General features: G+C 50.3%; 5 protein-coding genes across 5 annotated transcripts; 3 read left to right on the top strand and 2 right to left on the bottom strand.

Annotated features, from left to right (window-relative positions):
- Positions 1-249: 249 nt before the first annotated feature.
- On the bottom strand, positions 250-3,057 carry UHO2_00216 (uncharacterized protein; the record flags this gene model as incomplete). The annotated part of the gene is made up of 1 exon (XM_041556836.1): positions 250-3,057. The coding sequence occupies one exon, from the start codon at positions 3,055-3,057 to the stop codon at positions 250-252; it is 2,808 nt and encodes a 935-aa protein (XP_041412770.1).
- Positions 3,058-5,880: 2,823 nt separating this feature from the next.
- On the top strand, positions 5,881-6,720 carry UHO2_00215 (uncharacterized protein; the record flags this gene model as incomplete). The annotated part of the gene is made up of 1 exon (XM_041556835.1): positions 5,881-6,720. One exon carries the CDS (start codon positions 5,881-5,883, stop codon positions 6,718-6,720), a length of 840 nt encoding a protein of 279 aa, XP_041412769.1.
- A 570-nt stretch (positions 6,721-7,290) lies between these two features.
- Positions 7,291-8,352, top strand: UHO2_00214 (uncharacterized protein; the record flags this gene model as incomplete). The annotated part of the gene is made up of 1 exon (XM_041556834.1): positions 7,291-8,352. One exon carries the CDS (start codon positions 7,291-7,293, stop codon positions 8,350-8,352), a length of 1,062 nt encoding a protein of 353 aa, XP_041412768.1.
- Positions 8,353-11,512: 3,160 nt separating this feature from the next.
- On the top strand, positions 11,513-14,821 carry UHO2_00213 (uncharacterized protein; the record flags this gene model as incomplete). The annotated part of the gene is made up of 1 exon (XM_041556833.1): positions 11,513-14,821. One exon carries the CDS (start codon positions 11,513-11,515, stop codon positions 14,819-14,821), a length of 3,309 nt encoding a protein of 1,102 aa, XP_041412767.1.
- Positions 14,822-15,069: 248 nt separating this feature from the next.
- UHO2_00212 (putative Thiamin biosynthetic enzyme) lies at positions 15,070-16,194 on the bottom strand (the record flags this gene model as incomplete). Its single annotated transcript, XM_041556832.1, has 2 exons — positions 15,070-15,272; positions 15,375-16,194. 2 exons carry the CDS (start codon positions 16,192-16,194, stop codon positions 15,070-15,072), a joined length of 1,023 nt encoding a protein of 340 aa, XP_041412766.1.
- Between the last annotated feature and the right edge of the window lie 798 nt (positions 16,195-16,992).

Raw genomic sequence — 16,992 nt, 5'->3', positions numbered from 1 at the left:
TGGTAAAGGAGGCTGGTGCAATCGAGCCCAGATGAGCTTTTTCACACCATCACACCTAGGCCGTGCAAAGTTTGTGAAAAGGTATCAACAATCCATGAACAAAGATAGAGGAATAGAACAGAGATGCTAAACGATGAACAAACACAAAAGAGTAGAAAGACAAACACACAACTAGAATAGACAAGACATGAAGGGAAAGGTATCAATCGACCACCAACATGCCCTGACCTCTTTTTGCTCTCTCTCAAATTACAATGTGAAATCTTCCTCATCTGTCTCATCAGCACCGAAACTGTTATCTGCTTCCAAACTCCTCTCCATAGCACCACTACCGGCGCTCTTTTTCGGCTTCTTACTCGACCTAGGCTTCATCGTCGGCAACAACTCTTCCCTACCTCTCAAGAACCTAGGATGAGCGAAACTGGAGTGTACTCCATACAGCTGTACAGCCGTGTTCAAGGTCGAGCTCGAGGCGTTGCCTCCAAGTTGGGCACGCTTGGCAGCAGCGACCTTGATCTCTGCTGCATCGAGCAAACGTGACGAGGGGATACGCTGGAACCCATAGAGATTGAGTTGACGGATAAAGCTGGCATTATTACCGTGCTTGAAGAGGCGTGGAAGCACATCGGAAGCAAACTCGTTAGCAACGTCGGGTTCGCTAGAGAGGATGATCGAGGTTCCTGCTTGGTCCCATCGGATGTACTTGCTGTATTGATCAGGGTTGATCATTAGATGCCAGAGCTTCGAGATGAACGCAGAGCAGCTGGCGGCGCCTCCGAGCCTGTCACGAATCGCTGCGACTTGTGCGGTCTCGTCCGTGTTACCCGTAGCACCCGTGTTGCTGGTCGATCGAGCACCAGCCTTACTTACAAAAGACTTGCGCATAGAAGCATGCAAGGCATCGCCGATCTCAGTGGCCTCACTTGCCATGCTCTCGGAACGCTCGTGCTTCTCAAAATGTGAAGCAAGCGTCAAAGTCGACTCTTTACGTGCACTGTAGCTTTGTGAGTAGCGTGGCGACTGGCTGTAAGCACCACCTTGAGCGGGACGGTAGTAGCCAGCGGTGGCGTTGAGTCCACGAGCACCAGCAGCGTTGTAGGGGGAACCCGATTGTGCGCCATACGGCGACTGGCTGAGACGGTCGACGTTGCCATCTTCTGGGCTTGGGCCCATGGCTGCAGCACTGTTGGCGAATCGAGGAGAGGTGGAAAGGATGCCAGCTGCGTAGGCGGGAGCGGCAAGACCATTGCCTAGACTGCTTCCTCTTCGGTGTGCTGGTCGGTTGAGAGGTGCATTCGAGCCGGGAGAGTAGGCGAGACCCATGGAAGCACTGAGTGGACCGGTCGTTGCCGAAGGACTTGTCGCGTAGGGATGATGACGGAGGGGTACAAGACCACCTGCCATCGCATGGCGGTCCGAGCTGTATTGACGGCTGAGATTGATGGCAACATTGGCGTTGGACATGACTGGAGAGCGACTCGAGTCGAGAGGATGACCCTTGGCCAGCGTGGAAGGGTTTCCTGGGCTCATCTGGAAAGTAAGACCGAGGCTGGCGTTGTTGTTGTTGTTGTTGTTGGAAGGATTGTTGGCAGCAAAACTGGAAGGAGTGCTACCGAGAGCATATGCCGGGTTTTGTCGCAGAGGTGGCTGGTAAGATGGGCTGCAGTCAGCCTCGTCCTCGGTTGCATCGTCGTCGTCATGCATGCGCATCTCCTCGTCGGTCTCATCATCGTCGACGAGGGCAGTCGATCGACTGGCCCTGTCCTCGGTGCGGTACCTCGATCTGGACCTTGATCTAGACTCGTTGCGGTGAATGCAAGTCAAGCTTGAGCAAGTAGGCGTGCGTGCGTAAGGGCGATCTCGGCCAAAGCTGGAAGAGTAAGTGTAGCTGCTGGGACCAGGCGAGGCAAACGAGGGACGAGCGTGCTTGTTGTACGAGTAACGTCGCTGCTTGATGGCTGCGGCAGCTACATCTGCGGAGGAAGAGAGGGCACCGTTGCTGTGAAGATGGACCGAACGAGATGGCCTTGGTGTGTTTGCGGAACTTGGCGAGCCTCGAGCTTCGTTGCCGCCGAGAGAGAGCTTGCCGAGAGAAGCAGTAGCCGAGCTTGGGCTCAAGATGCCAGCAGGGTTCGAGGAAGCCGAGTGAGGAGGAGAAATCGCCTCGTGGAGCTCAGGAGAAGGCTCATCTGGCAAGTGCTTGGGACCGAAGCAGGGACTTGAGAAAGCAAAGACTTCATCGCCATCGAGTTCCAGGCCTGGCTCGGCAGTGGCTCTGTGCGTTGTGGTCGAGTTGGGTGGGTATCGCGAAAGGGGCTTGCCGAAACTGTCGTCTTGCTCGTCTTGCTCGTCTTGCTCGTCTTGCTCGTCTTGCTCGTCTTGCTCGTCCTCCTCGTCTTGGAGTGCAGGACCTCGCATTCGCATGGCCGAAGTCTTGAAAGAGGTGCTGAGTGAAGGCTTGTTGAAGCTGGTGTAGCTATACTTTCTGCCAGTGGAAATCGCGTAGAGGTGAGGATCGGTGCTTCTGCTTGGAGACCAGTTGCTGGATGTGAGGGATGTGGGACCACTGGAGATGCTAGAGCCTTGCAGAGTAGAGTAGCGGGGCGAGAGCATGCTAGAGCCGAGAGATGGCAATCGGAGAGCTGCGCTGTGTGAAGAGGGAGAAGCTTTGTGTGGCGGCACAAGCGATGGAGCATGGGACGGCGTGGTCACATGGTTGGAAGAGCGAGAGGCATGTGTGGGCATTGCAAGAGGTTCAAGCTTGCCGAAAGAACCGGGGATGGGCAGAGGGGGTTGGGATGGCTCGGACATGACAGCGTCACCGTCGTCGTTGAGTGTTGATGATTTGGACAAGGTGGGCTTGGCGTGGAGAGCGGCATCCAAGCTCGAGTTGGAGGAGCGCATCTTTGGTGAGAGCACCTGATGAGTGACGGCGACTGCATTGACATCGTTGGTTGCTGGGGCCGAGACGGTAGGCACAGCAAAGCCGGTCTGACGGAAAGTTGGGGAGGATAGCGTGTTGGCACGAGGAGCGCGGGACTCAGTGTCGAGCGACATTGTGCGGGTGTAGTATCGAGGCAGGAGGAGGGGAGCCAGGCAGATGGTATTGCTGCTGCGAAGAAGTGAGCTCGGCTATGTCAGGCTGCGATTCCAGGATGGGCGTTGGTAGTAAGGCCGGATGGTGATGGTGAGAGAGAGAGAGGAACAAGTGGAAGGGGGCAAGGAGAAAAGAGAAAAGAGAAAGGAGAAAAGAGAAAGGAGAAAGGAGAAAGTCAGGGCGTGAGCGGCTAAGAAGAAGAGCATTTGGTGGGGCGGGCCCTTCCCTCGGCACGGATCGAGACAAAGGCGCAACAGCCGAGGCATGGGACGGAGGCATGGAGGCATGGATGAGTGCCGAGCGCGTCTAGCTGTCAAGGCATCTTGCCAGTGTCTCTTGCACTCGCCTTTCCAAAAAGCTGAGTCGAGACCAGTGCAGGCACTGCAGCACAGTAGTCGTAATTCTCTAGCACAAGCACACACACGCACACACACAGGCACATGCCCTGTCTGTAAATGTTCTCTGCTCTAGTTCGAGTGGGCGCGATAGCCAAGAAGTATCGCTTCAGCCAGCCAAAGTGGCGACCTGAAATCCAAGCTCTGACTCGACTCGACTTGGCTCACCGGCTGCCTAAGTTGAAGTCATTCGTCAGCGTGTTGGAGTCATTCGTCAGTGGTTGGGGTTGAGGTGTCTTTAGTTGATGATGGTAGTAGGAGAGAGAGAGAGCGAGAGAGCTAGGAGTCTATATATACAAAAGAAGAGCGGCGGACTGCGGAGCATAACAAAGCATTTGCCTTGAGTAGGTTGTGACACATGTGGTCCGTGCTAAGATGTTCAGGCCTTTTACTCGGCCGTAAGCACTACCTTCACTGTCTCCACGCTTTGTGCGGCTTTATCTACTTCAACTGCCTAATCAGTCCTTTTGTCCTCTATCGCGACTATCGCCTCTATCGCCTCTTCCTCCACGCTAGACGAGAAGGAGCTCCTTCTTGCAACGCTAACTCGACTAGCCCCAAAGAGTTGCCAGCCAAGGCGATGCCGACGACGTCTCCTCTCCGATGCTCCTTTGCAAGCGATGATGCAATTCAAATGACAAAGAGTGTAGCGCAGTCAGCCAAGGAAACGAGAGCTCGGTTGGGTCTACTCTTTTGCCGATGCGGAAATCGATCGACGAGGACCCTGACTGGAGCCCTTCTTTAAGCGCTCTCAACTTACCCCGCGAAAAGAATACTCGATTTGCAACGGTGGCGAAAGAAGCGGACACAGCTTCACTTGATCTCAGCCTCGGAGCTTGGCAGCACAACTTGGCAGCACAACTTGGCAGCACAACTTGGCAGCACAACTTGGCAAGGGACACCTGTATTGAGACAGCAACGAGTCATCTTTTTTGGCCGAGATGCCGAGACAGAAAGTGCATCGAGCGATTACGATCTCCGAAACAAAGTTGAACACACTCACTCCGTCGTCATCGCAAGCTTGATTATAGCACAGACACTCAACAATGAAGCCCTCCTTCTCCCTCCGCATCTGTTCGGACTCGCAAAGATTCATCTTGCTCTTCCCTTCAACATGACACCGATGCCGTTTGATTGGTGTCGATCATGTCACTCGCATCACGGAGAGAGAAAATGAAAGCTCTCTTCGAAATGCGGGGTAGACCAATCAGCGGCCCCTTTCCTCAACCAGGCGCAGCATCGACTCGACTCAATCTGCTGACTACACCAATCCTGGCTCCCCTGACCACCTCACCTTGCCTTCCTACCCCGCTGTTAGCTCCCGTGTCCATCAGATTGAGTGCCGACTTATACCAGCAAAGCTTGTTGAACCAGACCCTTGATGACGCACAAAACCACGAGCAAAGTCTCGGAATTTTCTAGACACAGTTTTACTGTAAGAGAGACACGATCTAACAGAACTCTGATCTCCACAATACTTGACCCCGCTCGCTTCTCGTACGGTATTTATTTTCTTTTCTTTTCTTTTCTTTTCTTTTCTTTTTATATTCATTCTATGCTGAAAATGACGATCCAACGAGGCGGTGAAGAATGACACGGAGCCAATCTGATCAAAGATCAGATAGGGCCAATTCACTTGAATTACCAATCCAATGGAAGATTAAGCCAAGTCAATCTAAGCAGAGATCAGGTGCAACACTGTCCCACTCATTGTCATGACAGATCATGAGATAGTAGTAATCCCACACTAGGCAAGTGCCACTCACATGTATATATACTTCACAGAGAGCACTAGGCTCTCACTGTGTTTACCAGTCAATTGAGTATATTTGTTTCTGTCTATAAACTAGCAGTGACATTGTACTTAGACTATCCCCGATCACCAGTATTGGGACCCAAATGACTTCAACTTTCATCAGGTTATGAGCCCAATAAGCTGATATACTATCATCACACTATCAGTAACATCAACAAGAGGTTTTGCCACCGATATGTCAGATCTGAACTATTCAAACTATGAAGACTTTGTCGAAGCTGTACAGAATCTTCTGCCATGATTGCTGAAGATCCTCCAAAACTGGTTCAATCGGGAAATCGCAAATGCTACCTATGGCACTCCTACTGCCCCAAAAGATGGCCTACTACTGAGGTTTGCCATGGAAGAAGGTACTGGGGAGCAAATCATCTCACCTCTATCAAGCAATGCACAGCCTCAGTCCATTCACTAGTGTAATCAAACTTGGTAGAGGGATGCAAGCTAGAGTGATTCTCTTCCTAGCCAACAAAGGTTGGGATGCCAATCATATACTTGACCTCAAAATCAAAGGTGTGGTCAAGGTCATCCAAAATGCTGAGCGATTTGATCACCCAGTTAAGAGTGAAGCACCAATGTTAGCTAGAGGCAACACTCCTGCTCTAGGCTCAGATGTGATCAACCATCACCTCACTGGTCACAAAGCTATGCCAGGACCTACACTGGAGCTCAGCATGCTCATGAACCATCACCTCAAGGTACTTACAGGCCTCAATGACAGAATGAAGTGGGATGAACGAGACCTTCTCAACCCAAGGGCAGTCTCCATGCATGTTTGGCAACACAAAATATTCACCTTGCTGTTGGTCATTCCTTTCGCACGAAACATTCTTGACCGAAAAGTGGTGACCTTTGAAGATGCTGATTCTATGCTTAGCTTGATCATCATGCATAGCTTTTCAAACAAGTTGTGCACAGAGTATTTTGCCAAGCATGGTGATCAACTGATACCAATCACCATAGATCTATTCAAATGGGTGCTAAACAAGTGTAAGGCATACTCCGCCACTAAGGAGTATGAGCTCCATGGGATCACCTATGGGTTACACTGGGACCAGATTGGAAGTCATGCCTATGATTTCCTAACCAAATGGGAGGCTCACATATCTGAACTTCATATGTACCTGCAGGAACCTTGGACACCAAATGATCACTACAGGACACTCAAGCATGCCTTACCTTCAGACAAGAATGCACTATTTAACTCAGTGTTTATATTGCATGAAAAACTAAATGGAAAGGATCAAACAGCCAAAAGCATAGCTGATGTCCTAAGTCAGTGCTATGAGCTTGCTGCCAAGAGTGTGCCTGTGCATCTGTCCCCTATGGCTGAGGTGTCTGAACTTACTGCATTGCAAGCAGCCACTTTGATTAACTGCTGGGCTTGTGGGGACCTTGGGCACATGGCCAACTGATGCCCAGACACTGAAGCCCACGTGTGATGGAAGCAAGGAAAGATCAAGGCAACACCCAAAGGCTGTGCAAATGCCTGCATTGTGTTACCCATAGAAGGTAACTGGGACAACTAGGATGCAGCACTGGTTTTAGCTTTCTTTACCGAGGTTAAACCAGCACTGATTGACTTACCTCCCTGGTTCATTCCCTTTGTATTCAATTCAGGAGCATCCTGTGTTATGGTCAACTCTTCTCGACATGGGAAAGGTTGGAAGGATGCAGAGAACTCTGTCAGCATTACCACTGCTGATGGAGGACAACTGATTGCCACCAAAATGGGGGACACAGTCAGCCTCCTGAGCTTCAGTCCTCAGAAGCAACAATGGGAATGAATGATCTACAAAGACTGTTTGCTTGTACCCAGCCTTGTGACAAACCTTATTGGCACAAAATTAGTGACACATGCACAAGGAAAAGTGACTTTTGAGAAAGAAGTCATAACAGTGCAGGATAAGGACAGACATGTGGTTGGTGTGCAAACAAGTGGAGACAGTTACCCTGCTGTTGCCATGATGATATGGGATAACAGCATGCCAGAGCCCACTGTTTCCCTCACTTTCACATCCAGGATGGTGAATGCAACCCACTCCTATGGAATGTGTAATAAAGCGAACCTCTGGCACTGGCGATTGGGCCATGCCAGTCATGATGCCATCATGCAGACATGTACAGTGACCCTTTCACATGATATCCCATTGAACACTGCCACCGAGCCTGAAACACCATGTGACATATGTGTGCATAGCAAAGCAACAGCAAAGAACACCACTCACCCCAGGCAATTAGGTACACCACTTGAGTTAGTTTCGATGGATGTAATGGGCCCACTTCATGGCAATGCAAAATTTGTATACATACTCATTATACATGACACATTTTCAGGCATGATCTGGGTATGGGGTCTAACAAGCAAGAAGGAGGCATCTCAAGAAGCTGCATGGTGGCTATTGGAGATGCATGTTGCCACACATAAGGAACTGTCAGAGGTGATCATTGACCAAGGAATCAAGGAGGTCCAGGTCAATCAAGGTGAGCTATGGTCAAAGGTCTTCCAAGACCTCTGCTCATCAATGGGTGTGAAGATAATGGCTTCACCCACCCAACATCATACTGACAACACCTTCACTGAATGGGCCATCCAGACCATTCAGAAGATCATGTGTAGCCTACTGTATGACTCCAGAATGGATGAGCACTGGTGGCCCCATGCAATTGCACAGGCAGCATTCATTCACAACAGACTCACAGGCAGTACTTGTGGTAATGTGACTCCATATGAGCTCTTCTATACAGAATGCCCAGAATTATGTCACATATGGTGTTTCGGTTGCATGGCATATGTCATACTCAGAGGGAACACTCGCTTGACATGGCTCCGAGATCATGCAGTTGTGAGTAAGCATCTCTGCCCATGTGCTCTCCAGGGGAGGTATTTGGGTTTCTCCGATGCACCTCACACAATCAAAGGCCATAAGGTTTGGCTACCTGAGCTCAACCATAGTCATTACCAGGGACATCCGTTTCTCAGAACTGGAACCATCAGACACAGCCGTTCCTCCCCTACACACACCTGTCATCATCGGGGACCATGATCTCCTTTGATCTTACACCTGGCTCCCTCCTGATCCCACAATGAATGAGACAGATTTGGATGATGTTGTCCCTTCTTCACTAGAGCCATACTCTCGTCAATGACACTTGGTGACTCATGTGGAACCAGAAACCCTGAGCTTTGATCACGAGTGGGACCACATGATGACAGCCATCGAAGAGGCTGGGGAGATCATAATCGATCTTGATGCCATTGCTGCCAATCTGAGAGCAGACCTGGATGTGACAACATCTGAAGGAGGGAACCATTTGCTGGACCTCACGAGCACTCTGAATAGTGAGCCCCTGCTTGAGACCCCCCGCAGTGATGCCACAGCAGAAATATATGATGATGTCTCCATACTTGAGACACCCCACACAGAGTTGCCCAGCCCCATCAACTACATGACCTTTGTCATGGCATGCTCTGACAAACAGGCACCCACCATCAGTGATCACCACTTAGATCATATAGCATTTGCAACCACTGTGATGGCCAGTGCCACTCTCATTGCAAGCAGACAGCAGATGTGCAGTGCTGATGGCATCCTGCTAGAGCCACTCTCCCTCAATGAGGCCAAGACTCGCAATGACTGGTACAAATGGCAGGAAGCCATGGTCAGTGAGATGAACAGCATGTGCAAGATGAACATCTTCAAACTGGTCGACATTCTGAAGAATGGCAAACTAATCAGCATTTGATGGGTTTACAAACTCAAGCTCAATGCACAATGACAAGTGACAAGGTACAAAGCATGACTTGTTGCACAAGGATATGCTCAATGTCAGGGTCTGGACTATGATCAGACATTCAGTCTGGTCATCCATCTGCAAACAGTCAGGATACTACTTGCCATTGCATGATGATATGGATTACACACAATACAACTTGATGTAAGCACTGCATTTCTGAATGGAAAGATTGATAAAGATGTACATGTCTGGATACCTCCAACATTTGAAGCAAAGGAGACTGAAGGGAAATGCTATAAGTTAAGAAAGGCCCTCTATGGTCTCAAGCAAGCTGGACGACTATGGCATGCAGCACTGGATGAACAACTATGAGCATTCGGTTTCAGATGATGTAGAGCAGAACCATGCATATATACATGCAGCTCAAAGGATGCAATGATACTCCTTGCTGTATATGTCGATGATCTGCTTGTCATTGGAGCAACTCTTTCACAAGTACAATCCATATGCCAACAACTCTCAAGCATGTTCAGCATCACTGATCAAGGAAATGTGTCTCACATTATTGGGCTGAATGTAAGATACAACCAAGGAGCTCGCACACTCTTCATCAATCAAAGCAGGTACATCGAGGGTATCATAGTGAAGTTCGGAATGGACCAGGCTTGGGCAGCCTCGACACTGGCAACAGAGAATATCAACTCCCTCAAACCATGAGATGGGAGCATAGCAAGTGCAGAAGAGATATGCCACTATGCATCACTTGTAGGATCACTGCTGTGGATAGCTCAGGGCACAAGGCCAGACATCACATTTGCAGTTGGCAGATGTGCACAGTTCATAGCAAACCCATCTGGAGAACACCTTGCAGCTGCCAAGCACATATTAAGGTATTTGAAAGGAACAACAGGAATTGGCCTCTCAACAAGGACATCAGGCAGTGAACCATTACTCTCAGGATGGGCAGACAGCAATTGGGCTGGATCACAAGAATGTAGGAGGTCAACAACTGGTTATGTTTTCACAATTAACAGCTTCACATGCAGCTGGGCCTCGCAACTTCAACAGACAGTGGCAAACAGTTCAGTAGAAGCCAAATATGTAGCATTGGTGACAGCAGCCAGAGAACTATTATGGGCCTCGATGCTCTTGCAAGAGCTGGATCAACCAGTGTTGAAGACAACAGGAATACATGTCAGCACCAGAACATCAAATATCTATTCCCATGATGGAGAGCTGAGCTTCGATCAAGACATACCAGTCCTACACAGTGACTCATCAGGCACTCAGGTTATAGCAAACAATCCTCAACACTTCAAGAGAATGAAGCATATCAACATAGCTCATTTCTTTCTACATGATGAAATCACAAGCAAATGACTCATGATCACTCCTGTTCAGAGTTGTGAAAATCTGGCTGATGTCCTGACAAAGCCACTTGCTGCACAAATGCTCTCACATGTCTGACAACTACTTGGATTGAACATTTCATTGGAGTATGCTGGATCGAGAGGGGGTGCTGAAAATGATGATCCAACAAAGTGGTGAAGAATGATGTGGAGCCAATCTGATCAAAGATCAGATAGGGCTGATTCGCTTGAATTACTGATCCAATGGAAGATTAAGCCAAGTCAATCTAAGCAGAGATCAGGTGCAACACTGTCCTGCTCATTGTCATGACAGATCATGAGATAGTAGTAATCCCACACTAGGCAAGTGCCACTCACATGTATATATACTTCATGGAGAGCACTAGGCTCTCACTGTGTTTACCAGTCAATTGAGTATATTTGTTTCTGTCTATAAACTAGCAGTGACATTGTACTTAGACTATCCCCGATCACCAGTATCGGGACCCAAACGACTTCAACTTTCATCATTCTAAAGTGTGACTTCTGAGAAGGTGTGTGTAAGTGTTTCTTTCTGCAAAAAATGCAAAACTTCTTCTTGACTGATCACACTACCGAAGCCTTGGATTGGCGCGAAGCCTTGGATTGGCGTGTGTGTGTGTGTCACTTTCGCTTCTTGCTTCCTCTCTAGCAACGACTACACTTGCTCAACGACTACTGCCAACTCACATTCCTGTCACCCTTGTCCCCATCTGAAGAGCCACGCTGACTGACTTGCTTTGCATCATCACTCCTTGGCTGGATATAGGCGCAGTCAGGATCGCTTCTTTGAAATCGCATCACAATCCGATCCAATAGCTGCTCTCGTCTTTCGACTCAGCAGCTTCATCCTCAACCACCACTTCTCGCAGAAACAGGCAACAAAGGCAGCTCCACCTCTGATAAGGTCCCTCCCAATGTCGGCATAGCTGAGCACTCAACTCGTCTCCTCACCACCATTCCATTCTCTCCCAACTCTGGTCCGCCACACTTGGACTTGGCGACCAGATCAGTGCGCTGCTGAAAAAGGAAACCCCCCAATCGATAGAAGCCGCCTGGAGTGGTGTGCAAGTAGCAAGCCATGGAGGAGCAACTCATACAGGCTGTCCAGATCGCCTCGAACCCACAGGCCAATGCCCCTCCCGAGGTCACCTCGCAGGCTTTGCAGTTCCTAGAGCATCTCAAGACCACCACACACCAGAGCTGGAGCCTAGGATGGTCCGTATGGTCTGCACGCAATGCAGAGGACAATGCTCCCAAGTACAGCCCCAATGCTCGTATGTTTGCTCTCATGCTTGTCGACGACTTCCTAGGCAACCGCATCAGCATGTCCAGCGACCCAGCAGCTGCAGTAGCTTCCCTTCAGCAGTCGGCCATCGAGTACATTCAGAAGGAGTATGTAGCAGGCTCTGGTGATGCACAAGTATCGTTCATCAAGAACAAGTTTGCCCAGGTTCTTTCTGTCCTCTTGCTGCAGACCTACAATCTGCCTCCACCATACACCTTGCTGCCCACACTTCTGTCCATGTTCCGCGCCCACCCTGCCGCCTCACCCTCCCAAGCTTCCACTTCTCAACTGCCGCTCAACCCTTACACCACCGACCTCATCTTGCGTGTTTTGCACGACCTTTCCATCACACTTGGTTCCGACGTCTCCTTGCGCGCTGTCCGATCGAAAGAACGTCTTCAGCGAGATGCCGTCATCAGGGACGAGATCCGAGCCAACCACGCATCCAACATCGCCGACTCGCTATGGCGTGTCGTAGAGCAAGCTTTCACTCGTGTCAATCTTGGCCAGCAGGCTGCCGACCCCACCACCTCTGCCGGCGTCCGCAGCATGACCTTTGCCCACGCCCTCGACCTCACTGCTGCAGCGACAAAGATCATTCAAGACTATGTCTCCTGGATCGACATCACTCTTGTCGTCACCAACGAGACCATCGCATTGCTCTTCAACCTTCTCCATCATCCCATCCCAAAACTTGCTACAGCAGCCGCAGATGCCTTGCACGGCATCATCAGTAAAGGTATGAAGCCAGCCGACAAGCTCAGACTCGTCCAAGCACTCAACCTCGCACAAGTCATCACCCCGCTCCAGTCACGCACACGCACCGGCCACTCGGCCGAGAAGGGTCAGAGCGACAGAAGCGACTCCAACATCGACTTCCGCCAACATCTCGCCCACCTCACCAATGGCCTCATACTGGAAATCTGCAAGATCCTCGAAGAGAGTGCAGCAGAAGATTCGACAAAAGTGGCAGCTGAAGCTCTTCTCGACTCGGTCTATCCGCTTCTTCTTTCTTTCCTGTCGGACGAGTACGATGACACATCGGAACAGATGTTCTCTGGTGTCAACATGATCCTCGCTATCTACAAAAAGGCTCGTCGACGAGGTGCAGAGTTGACAGCCGCTCGAGCCGAGTTCCTCTCCAACCTCATCCGAGTTGCACTGCAAAAGATGAAGTTTGATGACGAGTCAGAATGGCCTGCTATTAGCTTTGGAGCTGCTGACGATGATGACGAGGAGGAGGAGGAGGAGGAGGAGAATGCTGACTTTCTGGAAATGCGAAAGAACCTACAGACCATCGTCGGTGCGATTGCCGCAATTGACGACAAGCTCTTCTCCACTAGCGTCGCTCAACTCGTCTTGTCTACCTTTGCATCTTTTGAGACCAACCCGACAGGACTCTCGTGGCAGCAGATCGAGCTTGCATTGTACGTCATTCACTTTTATGGTGATGTTATGACGACGGCAACAGCAGCACCCAAGGTTGGCTTGTCGCCTGCAATGTTTGTTCAAAGCCCGCAAGCTGGCTGCAAGGGTCGTGCTCCCAAGCTCGGCAACGAGGCTCTGGCCAACCTTGCTCTCAGCAATTTGGGTGAAATGGTGCAAAAGCTGGTGCAGTCCAACGTCTCTTCCTTCCCTCATCCCGCGGTGCAGCTGCAGTACTTTGAGTGCCTCGTTCGCTATTCCAACTTTTTTGCAGCCAGGAGTGCAAGTGTGTCGGATGCATTGCCAACGTTCCTCGACTGGCGAGGTGTCCACCACGAGAAGCTCGGCGTTCGCAAGCGCGTCAACTATTTGCTCTATCGATTCCTTCGAGATCTGCGAGCCGTTGCTGCCGTGCCGTTGGACTTTGTGCAGAGGCTGTTGCAAGGTTTGCAGGATCTGCTCGTCGTCCAAGCAGAGCTACCGGAAGTGGCACCTGATGAGGATCCATTGATCAAGGCGACGGCATCTGCAGGATACTTTGACAGCCAACTCTACCTCTTTGAAACGAGCGGTATCCTGATCTCGTTGCTCAACAATGCTCCTAACGACCAGCTGGTCTTGCTGAAAGCTATCTCGGAGCCACTCAGCGAGCAGATGCAGCAAGCTGTGCAAAGCTTCCAGCGCAATCGCTCGGACCTGGCCTCGGTGCTGCAGGTGCACCATCTCATGCTTGCCCTCAGCAGCTTGTCCAAAGGTTTCCCGGATGTCAACCCCAACAGCTCGCAACCAGAACCGCAGTGGGTTGGCGTGTTCAAGAGCATCACAGAGCAGGTGCTGGTGAGCACCAGTTTGATGAAAGAGTTCTCTGTAGTACGAGAAGCTGCACGAGGTGCTTTTGCTCGCATCGTCTCTACCTGTGGTAAAGCAGTTCTACCCTACATTCCAGCTCTCATCGATGCATTGTTGAGCCAAGTGACATCGCAAGAGCTCGTCGATTTCGTCAACTTCCTTTCGCTCGTCGTCAACAAGTACAAAGACGATGTCAAATCCACCGTCGACCAACTCTTGCTCATTCTAGTCGAACGAATCTTCTACTTTCTCAACCAGAACATCACAGGAACCGACGATGCAGTGCAAAAATCAGAACTGCAAAAAGCATACATGAACCTCCTCTCCTCCATCATCCATTCCGGTATGCAAAGCGTTTTCATCTCGGACAAAAACGCCGCTCAACTCGAAACTTTGCTGGAAAGCGTTGTCTTCTACTCGACCAACTCGGACGCAGCTTGCCAGCGAACCGCCTTCTCCATCCTACATCGTCTCGTAGGCGCCTGGGGTGGATCTGCTGGCAATGCTGCCAACACTGCGCTGCCAGGATTCGACAGATTCATCTACCAAACCTTGATCGCATTGGTCTTTGAAGCGCCAACGAAGGAAGCCTTTGATCTTGCAGATGCTCAAGCGCAAATCGTACTGGGTGAGATTGCAACGCTGGCGAGAAGGATCTACTTGGAGAGAGGCGATGAGATGATCAACTATCTCTTGCACGTTTACTTTCCAGCGATCCAGTGTCCCGTGGAATTGGCGCAGGACTTTGCACAGAATTTGAAGGCGTTGGATGCTAAACCGTTTAAAAAGTATTTCGAGGCTTTTGTTGCCAAATCTAGGGGAGGCTAAACCTTGCACCGAACCAGTATAGGAGGAGCTAAGAAAATCTTCATGTCACATCAGTATCGATCATGCATCAACTAGAAACCACAAGAGCATCATCGCACACATCACTCACAACCTCCTAACGCCTTTCACATCCTGGAATGATTGCAAACACGAATCTGGATTGAATGCAGAGTTTGGAAAGCGTCGAGACGAGATACGACGAAACTTGCAACTGGAAAAATAAAAAGCCCTGGTAGCGAGCATGTTGCTTAGTGCTTAGTACAAACTACTTCGCCGTCGTGGATCTCGAGACTATCGAACAACTTGATAGCCTCATAGGCAGCTTTTTGACCGCTACCGATCATGCCGCCGAAGCTGGCGCCCATTCTGGGATGTCCGTCGTGTTCGGAGAGTTCCATGCCGCTGACGATGAGGCCTGGGAAGACTTCTCTTGTGTTGTTTACGATTAGACCTGCATCGATCCATATCGTTAATGCAAGGTCAGTAGTGTTTTAGCATATAAAAGGGGTTGCGAGTGGGGGTTTGGTGGGGGTTTGGGGGGATGGGTGCTTACCTTCGGAATGGTTCATATCCATAGGTCTCATGTCGCCCAGTTTAATCAGGCCGGCAGAAGAGAGACGTTTGACAGAGAAGGCGCCAAAGGGACCATCATGACCACAGGCGCCAATAACGACAGGAGCTGTGATGGTTTGAGGATCCATACAGCTTTGTAAACCGTGAGCCATTGTAACGAGTGTCCAGTTGGTTACCACGCCATTAACCCTCTGGACGCCTTGGCTGTCTTTCTTGATGATGAGATCCTCGCAACAAGTGGCATTAAAGAGTTTCACATTATCCATGGCAAGTAGCTTACTCATAAGAGTCGAGGTGAACAAAGCTGCGTGTTTAACAACAACATAGCTACCTTGGTCGTCAAAAGGCACACCTAGTTCGACCAAGAGGTTATGAGCAGGCTTGCGAATCACCATTCCACTCATCAATTGACCTCCCAACCAAGCTCCTCCTCCAGGAGCAACACTGGCTTCCAAGATGGTAATGCTGAGGTCGGGACGAGACTTGGCGAGCGTGTAGGCGCACGTTAGACCAGCAGAACCAGCACCGATGATGACAATGTCGGATACGGCACAAGAAAGCATATCAGCCATATAGCGCGAAGTCATTGCGCGAGAGGTATGCGATTCTTTGATAGGGGCGAAACGGTAGTTGCCTGAGAAGTCCTCGATCGGTTCAGAACCGGCGGGGATGGGAACATGCTGGGTGAAGGTGGAAGGCGTCCGATGGGTAAACGTGCCTTTGGAGGGGTGGGAGGGGTGTACGGCGGGAGGCGCCTCGGTCGAGGCGGGGTGAGCGAAGGTGGCGATTGGAGGAGTCATTTTTGAGATATCGTGTTGGAGGGTGTTGGAGAGTGATGGAGGGAGGGGGGGAAGGGGTTGAATATATATGCCTTGCACGTGCGAGAGGCTCAGGGTTGGCACGGACCGCCAAGACATCTACACTTCTGAAAGCAGACAGATGTAAGCGTATGCCCAACAAGCTTCTGATCGCGGCATTCTTGGACAACAGGCAAGCTTGCCTCTGCCGCCATTTCATTGTCCAAACCGCTCCAGAGAGGGTGAACAGTGCGTCTCGAGTGGGATCTCGGCACTTTGACCGGCCCGCAATCGCTCTCTCAAAGGGTAAGGTTGGGACGGCAGGCATCCCTTCCCACGGTCTGTCAAGCCCACTTTTGCCCATCTGCATTCAGAGGCAGTTTCCCTCGACTAGGGTAGAGGAGCTGTTAACTAGCAAAGAGTCGGAGAAATGGCAGCCGGTCAAGTACTGCTTTGCCTGGCTGACAGCTGGAGAGACCTGTCAGGAAAAGAAAAAAAAATAAAAATATATATATATATATATATATATCAAATACAAAAAAAAAGGGTCCGAGAAAGAAGTGGGCGCAACTGGGTTGGAGCGGAAAGATCCGTTGAAGAATACAAATCGGCTGGAAAGAGCGGCAACCTTGATGGTGATGAGAATGCGAACCTTGTTGCTTCTTCTTTCCCACGGTCTGTTCTTTGACTTTCGGCTGACGTGAGAGCCAAGCGAGAAAGCATATCCTTGACTCAGGCAGAATCATTCAGCGCTGACAAGGTAACTGCAAATCTAAGCAAAGCTCCATCGTGAATCGCAGC

Source organism: Ustilago hordei (assembly GCF_900519145.1).
Source record: "Ustilago hordei strain Uho2 genome assembly, contig: UHO2_contig_01, whole genome shotgun sequence".
In the NCBI taxonomy this organism is placed as follows: Eukaryota; Fungi; Basidiomycota; class Ustilaginomycetes; order Ustilaginales; family Ustilaginaceae; genus Ustilago; species Ustilago hordei.
The sequence above is the reverse complement of the archived record's forward strand: the minus strand, read 5'-3'. Positions and strand labels throughout refer to the sequence as shown.